This window comes from Centropristis striata, chromosome 18 (genome assembly GCF_030273125.1).
Source record: "Centropristis striata isolate RG_2023a ecotype Rhode Island chromosome 18, C.striata_1.0, whole genome shotgun sequence".
Taxonomy (NCBI): domain Eukaryota; kingdom Metazoa; phylum Chordata; class Actinopteri; order Perciformes; family Serranidae; genus Centropristis; species Centropristis striata.
The window spans coordinates 25,519,952-25,544,223 of NC_081534.1; the positions used below are offsets into that span (position 1 = coordinate 25,519,952).

Here is a 24,272-nt window from a genome sequence, read left to right on the forward strand (position 1 = left end):
CCAAACTATTCTCTGCCACAATAGCTTCGCTTAACTTCGGCCGAATTCCATTTCGGGTCTATTTGTATCCATGGAAGACAAACAAGTACCAGGAACCCCAGCGAACAGAGAGCATTGTGGGCGAGTTGCCTATTCTCTGGCAGAATAATGATGACAAAACAGGAATCCTGACCTTGTTCGGGGGAACACATCCTGGGGCACGAAGGCAACAAGGGAACAGAACAATAATAGCTTTTCCTAAAAATATAAGGGCCTGTCAGAGGAGGGTTTCCATTACAATGGCCTTGAGAGTTGGATTTTCAACAGGGAAAGAGGAGGAGGAGAAGGAGGAGGGGTTGCACTTATTTAAGTTCTACCTGGAAGAGATGTTCTGATAAAGCTGACCAGTCCAGCCACGTGCCAACACCTGGCTCCTGTTTAACTGCATATACTAGATTTAATGCTGCTGTCCTGCTCTGTTGATTTCTAACATTTTAATAAAGATAACGTTGCACTGGATGTAAAATTGCACATCATACAGTCAGGCAAAAAAATATTAGACCACCCTTGTTTTCTTCAGTTTCTTGTTCGTTTTAATGTCTACAACTAAAGGTACATTTGTTTGGAGAATTATAATGATAACAACAAAAAAAGCTCATAAGAGTTTAATTTAAGAACTGATATCTAGCCATTTTCCATGGTTTTCTTTATAATGACTTTGGTTATGATATTAAAAAAAACATGGAAAATGGCTAGATATCAGCTCTTAAATTAAACTCTTATGAGCTATTTTTGTTGGCATTATTATATTTGTCTAAACAAATGTACCTACTGTATAGTTGTACCAGACATTAAAATAATGAAGAAATTGAAGAACACAATGGTCTAATTTTTTTCCCCATGACTGTATGCAGAGCTGAGGTTTAGACGAGCAAACTAAAATGTCAATTGAAAGTCTTTCAGCTTTCTGCATGCTGACCCTCATATGACTTGATTATTTTCCTTCAAAGCTGTAATATTGTTTCACACTGCTGATGCCAAGTCACCTAATGCACGTGTTTCAAGGCATACTGTGCAGCAACTGTGACTTACTGTTAAAAAAAAAATCAACATTCAAAGTTTGGGCTGTTGTGTGCAAGTGAAAGCAAACCCCAGATCCAGTCTCCTTTTTTGTCTGCTTGGCATTGTGTCGGCTATTTTTGTAACTTTGTGTCGAAAAGGCACTTGACTGATGCTGAAATTACAAGCCATAAGCATTTCTGTGTTACTGTTACATATTCTTGCTGCTCTAGCGTTGGCTCAACTTAGTTAATATTGCCATATTTTTCATAAAAGTGGCTTATTATCCTGCTTAACATGTAAACCCACAGTATTTTTGCTCAAATACTCATAGTCCGCTACATCTTTTAGCGACTTTATCTCTAATCTCACAGTTATTTACACTCTATTCAGTTCTGTTAGTTCCTTTAGCTTAGCAGTTAGCGACTGCTTCTCGCTCTCCCTTTCACTCTCCTGCTCTGTTGCTCGACGTGTCTAATTTTTTAGCTATTCCTCTGTCTTCTTTACTGTTTGTGGCATGGAATAAATGTACTTTATTTGATGTGTTGGCTTGGGGAAATGTAAACGTGGCTTCAAAACAACAAAACTCAATTGTTAACGTTAGCTAGCATAGTTAGCCAACCCCAAGGAGGCTAGAAAGAGGAGACGTCACAGGGTCTAATGGCGTCACAGCCTGCCTGGTCAGTTTATGTGGAATTTGATAACCCAGTTTGTGTCACCATCATGTCTTCACCATGAATCCTCCATCAGCTCCTCACACACAACAAACATTCGTCTTATCGAGCGCCCTTTTGACACATGGCGCTATTTTTGAAATGCGAGCTCACATGGGAGGAACTGGGAGTGTCTCCTGGATTAGGCGAGTGGCGGCTGAACGTCCAGACTGCTGGTCGGGTGGATACGGGCCGTCTTGACCCACACCCTGAGCCCGCTAACAGAGGTACAGCAGCCACCTTGGATAAGTGCATTCCCCGAGCCCCTGGCCCAAATCCCTGCTTGACCCCGGCTGATAAACTATGCTATGGATAGACCACTGGAGAGTTTCCCTTTAAAATATAGGGTTAGTACAAAGTTTCCACAATGACTAACGGTTATTTGTGCCAAGGGCGTAATATACAAGGGGGAAACAGGGAAAATCAAAATTCCACCCCTGCTTCGGGTTACTATGGTTTATATTGTGGGCCATAAAACACATATAGGCTATATTTTCTTTCCAGGTAACCTAGCATTATATATTTATAAATTCAATTGTGTCAGTCAATGTTTAATTCCTTATTAATGGTTTTCTGGTCCATTTCCTCCCTAAATATATTATTCTAAATAAAAAGAAAGCATTCACACAAAGAAGATGTATCTCCACAACACAAAAAAATACAAAACTTCACTAAAATTAATTTCAAAAATATGCATATCATCAAAATGTTGCTTTAGAAATCACAGATTTACTCTCTTTCACTGTTCAAAACCCAGCTCAAAACCCATCTGTTTAAACTGGCATACTGAACCAAAATATCATATTACATCGCCATTCTGTTACTAAATTGTTATTATTTGTTATTCATTATTTGTTTTTGTTTCTTTTTTTGTCTTTTTGTTGTTGCCACTGTATGGTGACCTTGAGTGATACGAAAGGCGCCTATAAATAAAATGTATTATTATTATTATTATTATTATTATTATTATTATTATTATTATTATTATTATTATTATTATTATTATTATTAATAAGTATTGATTTGCTCTATGAATAATAATTTAAGTGCTTCTTATTCATTTTATTCAAGGTTTAGAGAAGAAAATATGTTTGATATTATTGATATTAAAACCAAAAAGTACCTCATGTGATAACTAACAAATAAGTATTTGAAGTAAAGGAAGTATGCAGTATGTCTGTTATTCTAAGCAGTTTAACAGTATTGTACAGTGATAAAATAACTGTAAAAGTTATGATTTAATGAAAAGAGACAGTGAGACGTTAGAAAGGCCGAGCAGGACAGACAGGAAGAGAGGGTTTGGCGGCTGCAGGAGGCTCCAGGTTTGGCGTTGGGCTAAGCCCGGGGAAGTCTGGCCTGCATCAGCCGCCTGCAGACGGTAATTGGTCGTGACTGCGAGGACCCCGTGTCCGTGTGTTTGTGGAAGGATGGGATTAACACATGATGGGCGCCTCAGGACGAGCTGATAAGATTTTTGGAGGCCTTTATGTGGGTGACGCTCAATTGAGACCCAAGACAGGAAATCTGTGTCAGGAATGTCCAACATGTAGAAAAAAACACATTAAATTTAACATTTCTGCTGTTCAGCTGGCTGAAGTTCAGATGCATTTTCAAGTTCACAAAGAAGTACAGAGGCTGAACCCCTGGGTTTGAAACATATTTTTTCTTTAAAAGATTGCCAAAATTACACCATTCACCATTGAAAGAAACTGTAAAAACTGGCATTATCATCAAAATGTGAACTTTCTGACAGTCCTTAAATCATAAGTTACAAAAGTTTCCACTAGAAAAAGTAACCAAATGAAGCTTGAAATTGTGATATTACATACATGTCTCATTTAAAACCTCAACAATATACCATTTGGAATAACTGGATTCTGTCTCTCCTCAGAGACACTGTGAAGACATGATTCATTCTGCTGAGACGAAAGGTCACGTGACAAATATTCACTGAAAATCAGACAGTTTACACAGAGCAGAGAGGAGAGGACAGGAGAGGTAGGTAGTAAAAATGCAAATAGTTCAATATCATGTGGAGACCCAACCTTTTCCCCAATATTCATGACACTTGTGGGCAACTGCAACCGTTTTATTCCAAGTTTTTCATTAAAAAAAAGATTTATGTCATTATAACTGTGTTATTCTGCACAAAACAATTCATTTCATGACATTGTGATGTTTTTGTGATGATGAATTTGATTAATCATCCACCTATTGTGACCGGTGTGTTTGGTTGAGGCTCCTTGTCATCTTGGGATGTCTTTGTAGTTCCACATTTCCCCTAATATTTTATAAAAATCAAAGAGAAACACTGTCTGTCAAAACTTTGTTTAAATGATTTCCTCTCCCATTCATTAACTTACTAAGATCTTGTGACTCTTTGATGTTGGGAATCTACTGAACTCTATTAAAACTACTAAAGTGTTTCCAGTTATTGCTTTGTCACGGTGACATGGAAGTATGCATTTATCACTTGAAAGTTGCAAAAAGTTGTAGATCTAACTGACCACAGATTGTCTGAAATAAATAAAAAATAATGAAAGCAATGTTGTTTGGATCTGTACTAACCAAGAGCTGGAAATGACAATATTTACACTTAACAACCACACTTTAAAAAATATTGGCACAGTAAATTGGCTGAGAATAGTCCAAATGTATCAGCAAACTCATGCCACTTATTGGTGAGAAACTTGGAATATTCATTTATTTTTTATTTCTTTAAGTCTCATTTCATTCTTCAAACCAGAGCAGGTTGACTCCCGTACAATGCCTCCACTGTGCGGTCCCTCCCCGTCTTATCGTGCCCTGCAGCTTGGTGGGATCGGGCAATATAAATTGGACGTGCCCAGAGGAGAGACGCCGGTTCCTCTTTTGGGTCTGCACATTGTTTCGTCTAGGCCTGTATTTATTTAGATGTAAATCAGCTCTCAGAAAGTGTTACGTCCTGTCCTTGTGTAGTGGGCGGTGGACTGGGGCTCATTTGTTGGAGGAAGTCAGCCCCATCGAGATTGGAGCTCTGCAGATTGTTTTCCATTATAAGGCTGTTATTAATGTGAGGGGGTGACATCATGCAGCCTCACCCTTCAAGGCAGAGTTGGTGAGAAAGAGCTCCCACACCCATCTCTTATTCATTGCTTAGCACCGTGAGGATGCTGGACTTCTCAATATGAAGCTGAATTAAAGGAGCAATCCACTCAAAACACTTGATCAGAAAAAGCTGTTAGTCCCAAATCAACTGATAATTGGGATGCTAATTCAGATTTTCTATTTTCTTTGGCCAGGAACAAAAAACAACAAAAAACTTCCCGAAGTCAAATCTTTTCTTCTCATATTAAACATATAATATCAATTGTTTCTCATCTAAATCTTGGCAAGAAAGTAAGTAGGGTGCCTTCAATGTTTTCTGACATTTCTGACTTCTTGACTTATAGTAGTGTGACAAAAACAATCTTTGTAACTAGCTTTCTCTAGAGCTTTAAACTCTTAAATCTGCTGATGAAGACCAGTTAAAAGCTCCATAGAGGGCTAAGAGGCTGACTTTTTAGATTTTGTGCAAATTGGTTAAGTTTTGTTTAACTAACTTATATTTGTAATATTTCATATCGAGCAGTTAATAGGCATATATTCTTGTTTTGTTACACAGGAACACACACAATGCAGATTTTTCATCTTTAAAATGACTTTTATGATATCCAATATGTGGCAATTTACAGTTTAAATGGTCAAAAACCTACACGTTGAGTCTTTAAATGTATACTGTCTACAGTAAATAATATCATTTCAGCTTGTTCTAGCACAGAATAACACACAAAAACACTAAACATGCTGCCCTTGATGAATAATGCTCTCCTCCTTTGGGCTAATTAGCAACAGTCACGTCACCTTTATTTGACCTGTGAGTGGTGGTTCCCCCTGAGCCAATCAGTGATGTTGAAAACACCAAAACACGGTGAGATGCAGCATCGTTCCTTTTCTCTTTGTGTTTTTGGCTGTTATCTGTGTCTGCTAACAGGCATACATATGGAACATTTTGGTGATACTTTTTTAAAACAATGCACAGACTGTTGTTGTTGTTGTTGTTGTTGTTGTTGTTGTTGTTGTTGTTGTTGTTGTGCTGCTACTGTGGTTCGCATTAGCAGCAAGAAAGTTCTAGGTTCAAATCCACCTGCAATGACTGTCTCTGTGTGGATGTGGGTGTGAATTGCAATTGGCACTTTCTGCACTTCAAATACAGGATTTGTGCCAATTTACAGTCTGATTGTGAATAAACAAATACTAACTTGTGCTCAAAGAGTTTGCAATGTTTTGGTCCTGAAAGCTTCATCATATAAATCTCACCCAGGAATTTTATCTCAATTGGTCATTAATGGGTATTATTGATACATTTTGTAGTAAGCAGCTGTATGTGGGATTCTATGATCCATGTTGTCAGTGTTTAATATGATTTACTTGTTAAAAGGACTTGAGGCAAATATGTGATGTTGAGATATATGAATAAAATATTCAGTGAAAGCACCAATTATCAACCCTACGGTATCGATATTTGGGTATTTGGTGCAAAGTATCGTAATATTTTCTCCATATCATTCAGCCCTATACTGTAGTAGGCTACATCAACATTATGCTACTACTAGTACAGTACTTGAGGTAATCTACTAAATTAAATACCACCATTGACTGGATGTATGAAATGTGCTATACAAATGATTAGTTTTCATACTAATACTACTACTACTAGTATAATAATAATAACAATAATAATAATAATAATAATCAATATTCTATAAAATGTATATTAGACTTGAGTAGATGTACTTGGATGTATGAGAGGTGCCATACAAATTATTTGTTTGAACTTTGACATAATTAGACCCCGACAGATATATTGGTTGACTGATATTTTCGGCTGATTTTGGCATAAGGCATATCAGTATCGTGTAAATGCTGTCTGATATGTGCCCTTATGAAAACTTTGCACAATATATGCAAAAAATGTTGCTTGGTCTTTAAAAAAAAGTCAGTAATTGATGGAAAATGACTAATTATGTTTATTTAGGTATTTGTTTTATTTCTCTTTTTTTTCAGCTATCATTTATAGAAATGGCTGACGATGATCATAATAATTAGAATTAGTAAGACACATTAAATGTAATAGTGTTCTATATAAAGTCTGAATTAATATCCATTAAATCGTCACACTGTTAAAATAATCGTAATTTTTTTGTCAAAATTGTTTTTTTTGCCTAAATCATCTCCTCATGACGCCGGCCACCTATGGTAAAATCGCCTATATCCTCAGTTGATCAGATCATGTGATTTTACCATCACTAATCAATTTGCCACATTCATAGGCATCAGATAAGAACCCAGCAAAGAAGAGCTAGAGGGAGATTGTGTAGTTATCAGTTTAGTTTATCAGTGTTTTATTGTTGACACTAATATTGGTAACACTTTATTTTGAAGGTGTCTACATAAGAGTGACATGAACGTGTCATAAACATGACATGGGATGTATCATGAACATTAATGACACTTTGAAGTAACATTAATGCTCATGATAGTTGTCATGTCATGTTTCTGACAGGCTTGTGTGACTCTTATGTAGACACCTTCAAAATAAAGTGTTACCATGTCTTGCTTAAGTCACAAAGGCATGTTCAAAAAATATCCTATGTCATTTATTTCTCTTAAGATACATAATTTATACACAGTGTTATTACTATGCCAATAGCCATCCTTTGTTACATTCTTTTTGAGTGAAATGATCAATACATAGATAGATAGATAGATAGATAGATAGATAGATAGATAGATAGATAGATAGATAGATATACTTATATACATGTCATATGTTACACTTTTGGTGAAGTGTTTTGTGTTTCCTGCAAAACATGGAAAAATTAGTTAGGCGATTATTTTAACAGGGTGCCGAAATATAAATTAAATATCCTCTCTGCCAAATATTGTCCTTTCACCTGTCGTGCCATCCTCACGGTTCGCTCTAATGTCCTCTGCCGGCTTCCGTAGACATTCCTTCACTGTCAGTTAGTGTGCGGTGTCAGACAACCATCGGTGAGCCAACAATCCAGCTCCAAGTGCTGAACTATGGAAGAGATTAACAACATTGAAGTCACTCCGTGCACAGAGTCCGACTACCTGAAGCCGCTCAGGGTGCACTATAACCAGGTGAGTAGTTTCTAGTGTGCTAACGGCTGATAGAGACTGCTGGATGCTGTAGGCTAGCCCAACCCCCCATTCATTTGGCAGCTAGCATGCTAGCACAACATGAAGGCTAAACTGACCTTAGACACAGGCGTTGGCAGCAACAGTTACCGTTATTTTACCCCAAACGACCAAACAACCGTATTCGCTTTGTTTTCACGTACTGTGTGTGTTTTAATATCTGTTAGCTAAGAGGTCAGCTACAAGCTAGCATGCTAACGGTAGCTAGGGGTTTCAGATTGAGCATCACGTTAACGTTAGCACATGCTTTACATTAGTATGAGGAGGTGTAGTTTACACGGTTAAACCTCTGAAGTCTTGGAGATTTTGGTTGAAATTTGTCAACTTCCTAAGCATTCATTTCTGTCTCTGTTTAGCATCTTTCAGTCTGTCCTTACATCACATGCATGGCTCCTTTTTCTCCACACAAAGTTGGCTATCAGTCAGATTTTTCATTTTATTTTAATAAACAAAGTATAAAGATGCCAGGAACCCAAAATACAAACAAAAGACACAGGTGTCTATGGAAATGTACCTTTATTATTTATTTTCTTTTTTTACCATTTATACACACAAAAACAGCAGAAAAAATATTAAATAATAAAACTACAAAACAGTCTATTTGCATGTAAATTAAAAATAGTAATAGTTTTCATTGTAGAAAGAAATAAAACGTGTGTATTTTCAATAAATAGATGGACTCCAGAGGGTTAAGCAGCGCTACGTGACAAATAAACATGTTTAGCCTCTGAACAGCGGGTCAGGTGAGACTTGTTGATCCCAAATATTAAATTGACTCCCACATGAATGCAGCCTGTGTGGTGTTTGTGTCTGCAGGTCAGAGGTTTTGACAGCTCAGGTTTACATTGAGATAAACTACCCATTTATGTGCTGAGCTTTGTAGAGACACGCCTGTTCAAATTGTTGTCATTTATTTAGGTAAAACTAATCTAAATGTCTGTTTTGCCACATTACAGTGAAAGCACAGGTCAAGGATGAAACACTCCAGGGAAATGGAAGTGAATCTATCTTAATATGTTTTATTAAGGAGAGCGGTCAAAGGTTTCCTTACGTTTTTGTAGGTGCAATATTCACTCTACAGATGGGTGACAAATTAAAGGAACAAAGCAACATGAAGTGTCATAGTCTGGAGTCAGGCCACCACACAGGAGGCATGAACTCATTTCTCCACAAGATATTCACTAATTTGTATATACAACCTTTATTTAAACTCACTGACATCAAAAGAGACCTGAGTACAACAGATGGAAAGAAAGACAATCAGAGTCAGACATGACTAAAGGATGTGCATTAGAGGCCATCACAGACATCACTGAATACATATGATGGACGCTTATACTATATAATTTGCTCTGATGGAGATGATGGTGGTTCTAAAATTGTCCACATGTAGGTGTTCAACTCGATTGGGATGTGGTGACTGTAAAGGCCGTAGCATTTTATCCACATCATTTGCATGCTCATCAAACTATTACTGAGCCCTGGTATATGGAAGCATCTACATTTAATACGTTTCTCCACTTTATTTTCAAGTTTTTCCTTTGATTTGTCCCTCGGCTGTATGTTTCCTTTATGTTGAAATTACCCACATACAGCTTATAGGCTATAGAAGTTATATTAGTTGAAATGTACATTCTCAAATTTGAGGAAAAAGACAGTTTTCTGGTCTATAGATATTAATATCTCTACAGTCAGTCAGAAAAATCAGTGTCAGATATGACCTAATGCAACAGACACACTATTCAACTCATTTATGTGTACAGCGGCATACTGTTTTTGTTGTTCTGTTCTGGTTTCCTCTAGCATTGTGAGTAAACAGTTCTTATGGTGAAGGGAAAAAACAACATGACTACAGACAATGAAACTTCTAAAACAAGTGAAAGTAAACGTCAGATCCCAAAACACACTTGTGACTGCTTGTCACCATCAGTGCCACCAAAGAGAATGAAATGGAGATCTTTGAGATTGTAACTTTAAATATGTTTTTTCTTTTTCATTGTTGTCATACAATGTAGTGTTTTTGTTGTTGGTTACATTCATTTATTCACAGTGAATTAGAAATCAATTTCTTTCTTATATAAAACATCTTCTTGCATGCTATTTTTCATGCTTCTAGTATAGATTCAATCGTCCTGTAGACCTACTTTAGCACATTTATACCATTACATATTGTCAGTCTATGTAGGTCTATGACTTCTGGTCGTTTTCCTTCCATCTATCTATTCATTCATCTATCAATCCATTTTTAGCTGCTTATTCAGGTCATGGTGGCAAACAGGGCGGGCTGAGTGGATCGTCTGTGACCGAAATCTCGTTAACTGTACATTTTTATCTCAGGAGATCAAAAGCTGTCAAATTTCATATTAGCTGCCTCAGTGGTTTGCAGTTAATGCTCCATATTGTTAACTGCATATGGGAAATTAAAAGGCAGGAAACTGTCATCCTGAAGCCTGACTCTTAAGTCAGTAATATTATGCTTTATTTATCTGTGTTTTATAGGTGTACCATTAAGAAATATTGGCTTGTTTTTATGAAGTCCTCCTGCTAAAAGAAAAGTGTGATGACTGTGATGGTCTCCAGCAAAGTGAGAAATGCTTCGTCACCCAAACATAGGCTGCAGTCCAGGATGAATTTATTTTTAGGTTTCAAAATATTTGTGCAGTTTCTCTGTTCCTAGGTTATAGACTTGCCTTCTGTTGTTTAAAATCAGGGTACTGACAGTGGTGCAGAAGATGTAATATGGTAAAACTCTTTAAAGGCATTACTGACAATTTAGATAATAGGAAGATATTATTTAACCTGTCTCACTGATGATGTACAGTTAATGTCTAGGTCGATCTGCGTCAATGCATAAGTTTAGGGCTACAATTAATCATATTGTATTAAAATTGTCATATGGATTAGCACAATATCCAAATAGCAGGAGGCTGTAACATTGTCAAAATGCCATTCTGAATGAAGTATTATGGTGTTTTGTAATCTAGCCTTGAACTGCGGCGTCTTTTTTGGAGACTTTGAAACTCTAAAAAAACTGCCATAATGATAATCCGACACAGCATCTCTTCTGTGGTGATTATTCATGTTTCTGAGTTAAAACAGTCCACTAGATGTTCATGATGCCTTAATTTAGTCTGGCATTGAGTCTGCCGACCAATCAGAGACTCTGTTTTCTGACCGTATGGCAGCTGAGACATGGTAGTTTCTCTATTGGACTAACAGTTAACATCTCTAGCATCTCGCCCTTCGCAGAGTGCTGTAACAATGCTATACTGTCCTCCTGCTGTAAAGAGTCTAACTGAATGTAGATGTGAAGACCAGAGTCGCGTAAATGTTTCTATTTTTTAAACATTTTAATGACCATTCCAGACTCATGACTCATGCCTTATCTAAATCATATCTTGGCTGACTTTGTAATATCAGTAAATAGTGTGTCATTGTCCAAATAATCGATTATATCCTATTGTGATGAAACCGGTGATTTGCACCACTATTCATGTTATTATTACATGCAAGACAAAGGCTATTTTGTTCACTCATTGCTGGTAACAATGCTCAATGTCCAGAGTAGAAAATGCTTCTTAAACATAAAGAAAACTGCAACTATCACTAATTTGAAGGTGCTCCTTTGTAGTTTTGCTTTCAATTTAATCAGAAAACTCAAGTAGCAAGGCACTCATGTTGAGGGGAGCTCAGTGAGGAGTTTTTTTTTTTCCCCATTTGGGGTTTACACCTGTGACAGCAGAGGGGGGGTTAAGCTTGTCAAGAGAATGGCGGAACGGCTAAGACAGCAGATGGACAACAAAAGAGATGATGGTGGACTCCCTCTCCGTCCTGTCCTCTCTTTCATCCTCGTCATCTCTCCTGTGTGGCTCGGGAGGGCCTGTTCAGGGACTCCCCACAAAGGCCTTTCAGTCACATAGAGGGTGCATCTCTTCCACAAACCTTTTATGTCCATCGGTACATCTGCAGCTTAGCCACTGGTCACTAACCGAAACCTATTCACACACACAGAAACACACTCTAAAAGTAGATAATGTCATGCGTGAGAGGCTCTCTTCATCATTAGTGTTTACTGGTGTTTTGTCTCCTCTCCCCCGCCTCTCTCTACAAAGCAGGTGATTGTCCCTCGTTGACTCTGGGAAACCCCTCTTATCTCTGTTGCCTCGTGCTTACGTTGAATCATGGGTTGCTACTTAGAGCAGGATAATTACCTTCCATTTATTCATTATAATGATTTGAATTATTCATCTGGAATTATTTATCTTGTATAGCTTACAGCCAGTGGCCCTGGTGCTCCTTGAATATAAGAGTCATTATGATCTTAAAACACACATTTTCTCACATGAATAGTTATTTATAGGCCCAAGCTTGAATCGTGGCAGTAAATTGAGACTATTGTACGTCTGTAGGTGGAGAGAGGATTGTCTGCATGTTTTAAAACCTTGATTTAGGGCAATATGATCATTAATTACCTGTGAGTCAATATCTAAAGAAAATTAGTTCTTGAAGTACTTGTTTTTACCCATAGCGCTGTTATGAAATTGACCAAAAAAAAACTTTATTAAAAATGATATATTAAATTGAATCACCTTCTGTGTTGTTGTGATGATCACTTAACTTTTGATCTTTCACTATCATCAGTTCAACTTTGATTTTGTCCAATACCTGTCATATATGACCAAACAGCTGCGTTCAGCATTCCAATCAGCCTCAGCTGTACTTTGTGTTAAGTGCTAATTAGCGAATGTTGGCATGCTAAAACTAAGACGATCATTACAGCATTACTTATTGGTTTAAGGACTAATGTTTTGAGGCCTAGAGTTTAACATTTAGGCTGTCGCTATCTTGTTTTTTGGTCATTGTCATCTTGGCTTTTTTTAGGTCATAATTGACCATTTTTGGACGAGAGGGTCTAGCTAAGCTAGGTAGCTTTGGTGGCAAGTTGCAAAAGTTAACAGCCAACTCCTTACAGTGTCTTTTAGTCCAACTGCCGACTCAACAAGACCAAAAAATGTTCAATTATTTTTCGCGAACTGGAAACATGGACAACATCCAAACACCGCAATAGCAACTTTTCAATGACAAGGAAGCCAAACCCTAAAGCATACCTAGCTTTATCATCTGTTTTACTCTAAATGAGACTATTATTTACAAAAAGAACATCATGCTGTTTTGAAGAAGACTTGAAATTAGTAATTGGGATCATAAACTCTTTGGGAAAGTGTTCACTGATGTAATAAATCAAATGAGAACTAGTGTAATTTTCTCATTGGCTTCAATACAGTCAGACTTCTTTTTACAACCCGCAAAAAGGACCCTTCTGGTCATTAGAGAGAATGCAGACTTAAGACACTTCCGTATTGGCTTCAGGTCCTGAGGTTGCTGCTTGGGTAATCATATTACCAGCTACACATCAGCTTCACAGAGCTGCTAGTTTGGCTCCAGAGTCTCAGTTTCATTCCTTGACAAATTACTTTAATGATTGATCTATTATCTGTTGATGACAAATTTACTACTACTTCAGTGCTATTCCAGCCCTAACATGTTGGATGCCAAGCATGCAAACCACTTTAGCAAACCGAGGTTAAACCACAAATAGGCTGTGGTCAATTCTTGTCTTCTTCTCTGAGTAGTATCTCAGTCAGTTTTCATTGGAGGGACGCTAACATGTAAACTGACTTGATGTGATTTGAGGTCTACATGCTTTCTGTGGATTTCACTCGAGGACACAGTCACATGGGTGTGTACTTGAGGAGTGTGCCCTTGACTTTGGATTTAACACTCATGGATAGGAACCACTTACTAGGCTGTTTTTAATGCTGCATAGCTGTAGCTTCATCATCACTGACCGATCAGTTCGTTGCAGGTGCAGATGCTTTTTGTCATTTTTAAACTCTGATAATCATTAGTTCACTGGTCGTAATGTGGGTATGATATCCCTGCTGCCTTTGTTCTGGCGAGAAGACAAGAGACTGAAGCTGAAACCAGAAAAAAAAACTGGAGAGCACATGTTGAGATTCAAAGAGTGCTATTGTATGTAAGGACGGTAGTTGATTTCCCCCCCCCTCCCCTTTCTGCTGCAGCTGCCGGCTTTATAGTGTATGGAGGTGTGTGTGTCTGTGTGTGTGTGTGATGGTTATTAGACTTTAAGCACCTAAAAGACCATACATCCCTCCCTACAATAGCCATTCACACAGGAGTCTGTCATTTCTGATGCCCAAAGCCAGAGGGACCACATTAATTTCAAGGTCCTGTGTAGCCTGTTCCTGCTTCCTTTCCCCTCTCTCTCTTTCTGTCTCCGTCTATGTCCCTCTCTCTCTCTCCCCACGGGCTAATCTCTCTGTCGTAATCCATGTCGGCCATGATTCTCCGTCTCCCCTGGGCCATTGAAGCCGTCCCCGCCCCCCTTCTCTCAGCAAGTGGCCCGAGTAATGAGGGGAACCCCACCATCTGTGAGTGGTGACAGGACAGGATACTAGAGAGGAAATTTGTGTGTGTGCATGTGTGTGTATGTGAGTAGCTGTACCTCGTACAGTATGTGGTGGCAGGGAAAGAAATCATCTTTTGCGGTCTTGTATCATTTCCAAATTTTTAATGATATTTTGACCTGATTGCTGTAAACAAAGTAGACCGTAATAAGGATGGTTGTTCAGCCTTTTCTCGTCTTTGAATTGATTTACTGAAATTGTTTTTGTTTTTTTGCAAAGATTGACCTTCCTGGAAGTGACATTTTTTTTATCATCAGCTTTTCACACCTCTTACCATCTGCTGTTACCAGAAATCTCTGAAAGATGTTGCTCCCATTTACGCTGAAAGGACGGCCCACTCAAGCAATCACACACTTTGTCTACTCAAATGTCGCAAAGTTTGATGTTTTTCTCTGTTTTGCCTGCATCAAGGAAACCAAACCATTGACTATAGCTGTCGCAGACTGCGTGAAAGTAAAGTTTAGACCAGTCAACTTTCTGTTTCAGCTTAAAACTAATTTTACATGTCAAAACACAAAATCCAAAAGCAAGTTACAGCCAATGTTGGGCAGTAACCAATCCCAGTAAAACTGTGTTAATTTGACTTTCTGGGGGTCAACTACCTCACTGTCTTCCTCACTGGGTGGAAGGTTGACATTTGTTTGGTTTCTCTGTTCTAATTGGCTGGTCCTGGATGTTTTGGCTTGGGGCTGGAGATTTTGGGAGGTAGTTATCCTTTACCAAAACAGGAGAAATGCAACTCCCAGGAATGTCACAGTTGTCTTACCTACTCACTTAGCTAAAAAGATGATTTTGTTTAGAGTAGGGCTGTCCTGGAAACCATTTTTTGGGCTCCAGAGCTTCAATACCAATCAACAGCCAATATTAGAATACTCAAGTGCTGCGGCATGAAGGGAGACCGGGGCTGAGTTAACCTTTAATTTGGACATTTGCCATGGTTGAATTTCAGCCTAACATTTTTTTAAACAGGGCAGCTAATAGTGTTAGAAGAGCTGCTAGTTAGTCATCATGCATTAATGTGTAAGGATTGTGTGGTTTTCAGTGTTGAAAAAAATATCGGAATACTAAAATAGGAAACCTAAGATCTACCCAAAGGTATCAAATAGTTGAACATTTGGGTGTCACCCAGAGCTAAGACAACTTTTGACAGTCAGTAAATGCCTCCAAACCACAGATTATTTAATCTATTATATTAAGTCATTTATAGTGATCAGGCAAGACTCAATAGGCCTTTCAATGAGTTATGGGAGTTGTCAGTAGCTGCTCACTAATTGGTTTGTCTTGAATTGCTCATAACCACAAACCATATATTTGTTTTTTAAAATATTGGAACTGTGTGCTGAGTTTGCTAAAGATTGATTAAAACACTTACTTAAAGAATGTCAACAAAGTTTCCCATTTAATCATTATTAATATAGGTTCCCAAAGTAGTTATTCTAGCTTCAGTGCAAAGTATAATGTAGTAAGAACAGTAAGAGTGCGATTTGCAGCTTTATAATGTTATAAATAAAAATATCACTTGACATGTATGCAGGACATTTCCAGTGTACATCTTCGTTTAAAATCTACATGAAAATACCCCACAGTTACCTGTAAAAGGTTCATTGACAGGAAAAGTGCTCAGTCTTATAAATTATTCAATAAGCACGCTTTACAGAGCAACAAGCCACGAGAAGTGCGTCTCCACCTCAGTCACGACAAGTGATTTATCACACACACACACGCTTACACACCAGTTATGCTTCCAGCGAGGAAAATCGAGAGGGGTGCGGCTGGCTTGGCCTCAAGGAGGAATGATGGCGTGTAAGACACTCGGCACACTTTGTTGACATGACAGGTTTTTGTGAGAGTAATTACTCTAGTAGACTGTCTGCAGCGCCAAGCAGAGCATCTTTCATGACAGGACTCCACAGCGAGGAGTTTTGATGATGTCAACACCTTACTAATGGCTGACAGCCAGAGGAAAGATGCCTGGTGTCACTGCATCCTTTCTGTCTTTTTTCCAGTGTGTAACTTCCTGCAGCATGAACCTGCAGTGTTGTTTTAAGACAAAATATGATAGATTACATTTTTATTTTTTTGTTAAAAATGCTATACAACTTTTATTATAAATGGCAGAGGAAAGATTCGTCCTCAGATCATCAGATTGGTAAAGTTAAATTTAGTTGATATTTTGTATTTTGGTTTGAGTTTTACGATCCATCAGAAAGTTGTTGATTAACTAATTATTGTTGCACATTGAAAGGTATATTGCAGCTGTGAGCAGTAATCAATCTTTTTACTATTTTAAAAGATTCAAAAACTGAATTTTTAAAGCTCTTAAAATGATACTAATTCACTATCAAGAAATTAGTTATGCAGCATGTGCGTAGCAGAAAGTGGAACTTGCTGCATTGATAAATATGTGCTATAATGTGCTTATATGTGACATTAGATACAGTAGAGGTGATATGATAGCAGTACCATAACTGAACCTACAGTACACAAACTCTGGCTTCATGCTCTCATTTCACACCACAACTTGATAGTTAATGATGCATGAATGGCATTATGCTAGCTTGGCTTCACATTGAGGCCCTGTGGCCGTGACCTGTGAGGTCATGTACCGGTCGACTGTTTGAGCGATTGTTGAGATGATTTTGAGGACTTTCTATGAGCATTACCTAAACTGTATTGCACGGTAGAAGCTGGGCTGAAAGTAACAGCTTTGTGGGGCATTATTCAGTATTATGCTATCGTCATCTCTGTTAAATGGGGGTATATTAATCATAATATCCAGTTGAAAATGCCACGAATGGAACAATCAATTGAATGGAGTGCAGATTAGCCTGGTTTTGATTGAAGGAAATCGTCATAATTTTGTCTTATCAAATGCATTTGATGTTAAAGGGACATTTTGCAAATTTACTAACCGACGTTTTGCCACTGCAATGGGGCAGTACATGCAGATGAACAGAGCCATTGATCTGCATGTACTGCCTGCGCTGCAACGACATAGAAACGGTTGAAAATGGGCAAAGTTTTGAGTTTACACAAGGCAGTAGCCCTTAAATAAATAAACTTGAAATTTTGAAACCTAAACTAAGTGTCTTAAATTCTCAATTTGTTGTACTTAAGTTGAACAATATTACAGCTGTTAATCACAAAATGCACAACTTCTCCAGTCATGTTTGGCAAGCCCTATTTATATCGTTTTATGAGAATTAATCAGAGAATATTTAGAAATGTCTTGAGTCTTGTCAGAAAGGACACAAGCCCCCACACTCAGTCATTGTTGCACTTGAAAGCAGTTTATTCTCTTTTTGATAGAAATCTTAAAGTTGCACATTGTAACCTTGAGTACATTTGGCACAGTGGTACCTCTGAACGCAAACCCTGTTGCCACAACACACGCTTTATTATTTCTGATTCTATCAGTGCAATTAGCTTGCCATCTCACCTCCTCCCTTTTCTTGGGCGGTACTGAAACTGCACCACCACGCTCGCACACAAGAAGGCACATCCATTGTGGCTGAAATAAGCCTGTTCTAGTGAAGCTGTCATCTCTGCGTTTGAAAGAGCTTGTGGGTGGAGAGGAGGTGTAGCCTAAATTTGAAACAAGGCCATATTTCCTCAGGCATAGAAAATGTAGGCCGACTTTACCATATTTATACATCCTTCAATGTGAGGAGAGAAATGAATGCTAAGTTTTCAGCTTAATTCACACGTTTTGCTGATTTAATGTGAATGGTTACAAAAATGTAAGTCAAATTATAGTTTATTAAATGGGTTAAAGGTCTTACTTAGCTTGATGACTTCTTCATATGATCACGTTTTCGAACTCTGCTTTACGAGATTGACCCGATAATATTTATATGCTAATGTTTTAAACTAAAAATCAGTGGGCCGAAGTCAGTCCTTTGTGCATACTGAGCAACAGCTGCAGGCACTTGAACATCAGTAGATGTCAACTATTTGTTGACTTCACACTTAAAATGAAGTGATGAATTCCATTTAATTTGGATTTCACTTTATACAGTTTTTCACCCTGAACTTCTAACACCTTTTCTCATATTTTCTTCACCTGGTATGAATGAAAATAACCTCAAAATGAACTTCCAGTGTGGTTACCTCATTGTCCCGTTCTGCTTTCTGCAAAGTAATGAGCCGACAATCAGACCACATATTTAGAGTGTTTTGTGCTGATTGTGATTGTGTCTCTTTGTGCTGGTCACACACCTGCCTCGCGGTTTGATTGTAATTGCGCTGTTGGAGTGTTCAGCTGCACGTCCTGTTGATGTGACCACAGGACATATAAACACTTAGCTACCACAACCTCTGTCACATAAGTCGAATAACTACCGGACATGTTTTAATAGTTAGTCATCAGGAATCTCTTCCTACAGCCAAGTCCAGCAGTGTGGATTGTGGATACAGAAACAATCACTGCGTTAGACTCCTAGAAATCACTCACAGTAGTTCCTGAGAGTCGGTTAATATAAATCAATAAATCTAAGGGTGTCAACAAGACAAAAAGACACTTTTTCACAGTTTATTTCACAGGAAGTTGATGATATTTTGCCCTACGCTGTTGTTAGCTTATTTATACAGTCTATGGCTGTTACCAGTGTTTGCTGTAAGTTAATAGAGCCCAACCAATTAACCTTTTGGACCATATTAGCCTATTACAGACATACCAGCATATATATATATATATATATATAGGTGTATGTTGTCCCATATGCACCAATATGAAAGCTTTTTTATTGCAGAAAACACATAAGGAGACTTGGATAGCTCTTAGCAATTCATTTTAGTTTGTATTTATTATAAATGTACAGCAAATGACTGATACTGAACTTATAATACTGATGTTTATTGAGATATTTATTTATCCTTTATTTTCTCTGTTTTTATTTCTAGAAGTGGTTGACAATGCAATACAATGTATAATAATGTTGTATTATGTTCTTTAATAAATGTATCTGTATACGAAGCAACCTCTTCAGTACCTTTCCATCGTCATATTGGTGAAAAATTGGTGCACAATCCACATAAAGATGTCTACTTTCATTAAAAATTCACTCTATTGGCCAACATATTGATCAGGCTTTAGTTTTGTATTTAATTTGGCAGTTACAGTCATATTAACTGTATTTGGGTCAATGACGTGACGCCCAAATTTTTTGTCCGACTGTATTTTTTACAGTTAAAAAAAGGTTTAAACTCGTAAAAAGAAACCACAGGTATGCAGTATATCTCTCACATATAAACCTACTTTAACCTTTCAAAAACAGTTAGTTGTTGGCAATTTTTGTGCTCTTTAAAGTGTCAAAATATCATGTGGTGCGATTGTCCGGCCTTAATTTTTGTTTCGAAAACGTCTATAAAATTACCCTAAATCTGTTCAAATATATTTTCTTTCCCATTTGGCATGATTTTCAAAGTGTTTTTTCGTCCTGTACAAATTTTCAAGGCATTTGTAGTTATAGTTCCATTGTAACATACAAGCAAACTTTGTCCGAGGATGTCCATTTTATGAAATATCATGTGGTGCGACCATCAAGAAATTACCACTTTGGGACGTTAACTTTGAAATCCAGACCAAGACAGGAAGTTGCATCATCCAATAGTTTGCCAAGAACCCTTGGAGACAGCAAGCAGGTTTGTTAATCTTTCTCAAATTTGATAAAACATATCGGTTTTAACGGTTGGTATGTAGTTGCCATATCTGGATGTCATGTGGTATGACCTCAAAAAAATTATGAATATTAAACTATTTCTAAAAATATATATTTTGATTAGAAAATGTAAACTTGCCTTTTGTGTAAAGCTAGATTGTTTTGTTAAGGATGCTAATTATTTGCCTGTAAATGTTGACTGAACATGAAAATATCATTTGGTGCGACCAGGTATCATGTGGTGCGACCATTGTAGAGTGTTTCTGATAATAGATATATGTCCTAGATAGGCAGTTATTGTGCTTTTATATTTAATTTAAGACTAACAGTTTTTTGTACAATTTGAGTATTGTTTTCTCAGTATTTCAGAAATGAAATTTAACATTTAGTTTTTTGTACAATATCATGAGAAAAATGTAAAAAAAGATGGAGCATGCAATTTCACTGTGGTAATTATGTTTTCATTAGTCATTTGTCATTTATTTACTGTTTTAATCTATTACCAGATGCCACTGTCAAGTAAAACAAAAACTGACCCAGTGGCAAGACAGGAGTACCTTGCTAGAAGAAAAGAAAGCTATCAGAGAAGAAAACAACAGGGAAAGATTCTACATGTAAAGTCAGATGATCTGCCACAGAGAGAGAGAAAACTAAACAAAGAGAGAAATGGAGGGCTGCATCTTGTGCTTACAGAGAAAGGAATGAATGCCTGGGGCTAAAAACTGCCTGCAGTTAACAATATATCCCCCACTTTGACATATGCATTAAAATACCCAGAAGTAATGTTATGATTTTCAAGTGTGATGAAATCATTATGCATCATCACAAACTGTTTTAATAGAAGCACACATTTGTGGCTTTGTGAATGATTACATGGTTTACTATAATACAAGGTTCTGATGAAAACAGTATGATAAACATAATTGATTAATTAGTTTGTCAAGTTACTGCAGTTACTGTATGTTTGATGGATTTATAAAAAAAATTAAAATGGTTATGAAGTCTTTGTTTAAAACACATCCAATTTTTGTGCACTTGTGTTTGAGATTGTTTTACTTTTAAAAATGTTATTAAAAAAACATTTCAGGACACCAAAGCAGTGTGGTGCACATTCAGATCTTTATTGTAAAGTATGAAATGTTTGTTCAAAACAAAGTGCGTTTATGTTTGAGATTTTTCATGTTTCTGAAAATGTAATTAAATTGTTTTATTTGTATTGTTATTATTGTAATTTCATTATTATTGGATGTAATTCTATGTTTTGTATTAAAAGTATTGTTTATTGACCTGTTTATTGACCTATATTTATTATATAATATCTTCATGTCATTTGGTGCGACCACTCATCATGTGGTGCGACCAATAAAAGCAGTAACTGTATTGAATTCAAAATTTAATATCTAGTTTCTGTAGCTGGAATATTAATCACTGATACAGTATACTTAGGTGACTGGTAGATTTTATTTTTTTAAATCAGTGTAATGAAATTTAGAAGAAATATAGTTGTGTCAGCACAATGAAGAACGGGATTGTAACATTATGGAACAAAAATATGAAATCATTATTGACAAAATATCAAAAGAAATTTAAATACTTGTTTCTTAACACTTTAAATTACTGAGAACTTGTAAAAAAAAAGTTAAGCACATTATGGAAAATAACTAATTTTAAGATAAATCGCGGTCACACCACATGACGTTTTTTAAGGCCATGGCCGATTCATATAGGTGAAAAAAACACTAAAAACGCTTCATTTCATTTTTTATTTTAATTTCTGTGTGCACAACATTCAGAATGTTTGAACAATTGCAATTGATATGCTATTTTTTTGTGTTTTAAATTTGGCCTGTTGAAAATCCTTATACGTCATTGACCCATTTACAGTACAATGCTAGATCTTAAGCAAAGTTTTGGCTACTGTTTAAAATTTTAATAAATTATTATGACTTTTTGCTGAACTACAGTTGATAAAGTTGAATATTGTTGTATTTGGTGCGGGCCCAGTGCCTTTGATTTGCATCTGCAGATGTTTTTGTTGGGTGTGGATTGTGATATTACTTCAACATGCCCAAGCAAGCATCAGTTATCGGGCAGCTGATTGCCTCGACAGTAAATCATATTGAATAAATCAGCGGTGATTTGACATCCTGGCACACAAGTCACATACACCAAAGGGAGTTTGAAGTTGAAGTACACTGTGTGCTCACTGATTGTAACTCACTTGTCAAACCAGAGTGTTTGATGATTAAATTAGTCTTGGTTTTTCATTTTTATTCTATTAAGTAATGTTGTTTATTTTGTCTTTTTCCTTCACAGAATGGCACAAAGAAATCCTGGGACTTCATGCGAACCCATGATAGGTAAAAAAAAAACATTTATTCTCTGTTGTTTGATGGAGGCAGTCTATGCTGTCATAAACAAACACACATGTATGAAAAGAGGGCACAGCTTGCTGGTGAGCTGTCAAACCATTCTCACAAATAAAACCAGCTCACTCAGTCTGGGCTAGAAAAAGTGATATAGAATAGGCCTAAAACTGAGTGACGTTTGGTTTGCATGGACAAGACTTCACCTCTAATGGATTTCTGCCAATGAGATAGCTTTGAAATGTAAAAAAAAAAAAAAAAAAGATGCTTCATGTCCATGTCAGCAGACATTTTGCAATCTGGAGAGCTTATAAAGTATTTGAATCTGATCTCTCTCTTAGGGATCAGCAAACAAGGATGAATTTGGTGATCTGAGAGCAAAGGAGCTTGAGTTGCACCAATCTTGACCCATACCATCCATCATTTTACTTGCAGGATATTTATCCAATTCAGCCGTTTCCAATTTTCAAGAGAAGTGGTGTCTCTCTAAATAAACCGATAGAAATAGACTCAAAACATGCTGAATTCTTTAACTTTTTCATGGACTTTTGAGCTTGTAAATGAAATGATAAAGTTGTATTTAGGGGGTGGATTAAGGATTACTTTAGTTATCAAATCGACGGATCTGCCCATTATTTTCTTGATTAATCCTGTGGTCAATAAAATGTCAAAAAATAGTGAAAAGGTAATGTCTTTAAATGTCTTGTTTTCTCAGTCCAAAACCCAAAGTTACTCATTTTAATGAGATATAAAATAGAGAAACGAGGGAAGTGTCCATATTTGAGTCAGAAAATAGCATTTCTTGCCATTTTTTCATGGAAATGACTAGTCAATTATCAAAACACTCAATAAGTCAACTAATCATTTGCAGTTCTAGTTGTATATAAAGTAAAATACATAATTTGTGTGAGTTTCTGCTTGTTTTCTTGGCTTGTGCCCTTCCACTAGTAGCCATAATTGGCACCTTTCACTCATGGTATTTGTGTACATTTATTCACGAGCATCTCTAAAAAATGCCAAATACTGGGAGAACAGTCGAACCAAAACAGACCTTGTTTTTCTGAAACTGGCGCCCTGTTATTCTACTTGGCAAAAGCTATAAATGTCTTGAGCTTCACAGGGGGCACTGTAAGAGAAATATCACACATTTGTGTCAAAACCCCGGTCCCTACTCACCGTTCTGCCCAGTGTACCATAATGCCCTGAGGTAAGTCTCAGGTCATTTAAGCCCTCTTTCCTCCACTCCTGACCCCAAAGAGAGGTCCCTGTGAAAAATAGTCCCACTGAGACAAAAGCAGTAAACCTCAAACCTGTACTTCCTAAAGAAAGTAGCCCATGGGAACATCCAGCTTTCCCCAGGGTGCAAATTCTGCTTAAGTGTTATTCCCCCTTCGTCGTGTATTGAAAGGATCCAGGGTTGTTTTGCATTTTTGTTTAAGTGTGCATAACATTTTCTTCTCAGCAGGACACTAGTCAGAGAATGTGAAAGACAGATATGTGGTTAACAAACTTTAAAATATCCAATTAAGTGAATGTCTAAATCAAGATTAGTTTCTTAAATCCAATGTTTTCCACCTAATGAAGCCAACAGAACTGCATCATTGGGAGATACAATATTGACGTCTCCAACCACCAAATATTACCTCACTAACTGCCATGAATGCAAAGCGTTGAAAACGTCCAGTGAGGGAAGGCCATAAGCTGTCTCCAGATCTACAAAAACACATACAGGCTGGATGAACAAGCTCCCAGTGCTTTGTTATT

The 24,272-nt window shown here is 37.1% G+C and overlaps 1 protein-coding gene across 1 annotated transcript in view; it reads left to right on the forward strand.

Moving 5' to 3' along the window:
• Positions 1-7,791: 7,791 nt before the first annotated feature.
• Positions 7,792-24,272, forward strand: part of nudt14 (nudix (nucleoside diphosphate linked moiety X)-type motif 14) — a 30,031-nt gene continuing 13,550 nt past the window's right edge. The window contains exons 1-2 of the mRNA XM_059356206.1: positions 7,792-7,937; positions 22,459-22,502. Coding sequence (XP_059212189.1) covers positions 7,857-7,937; positions 22,459-22,502 — 125 coding nt within the window. The 5' untranslated portion in view covers positions 7,792-7,856. The remainder of the gene's footprint in view (positions 7,938-22,458; positions 22,503-24,272) is intronic.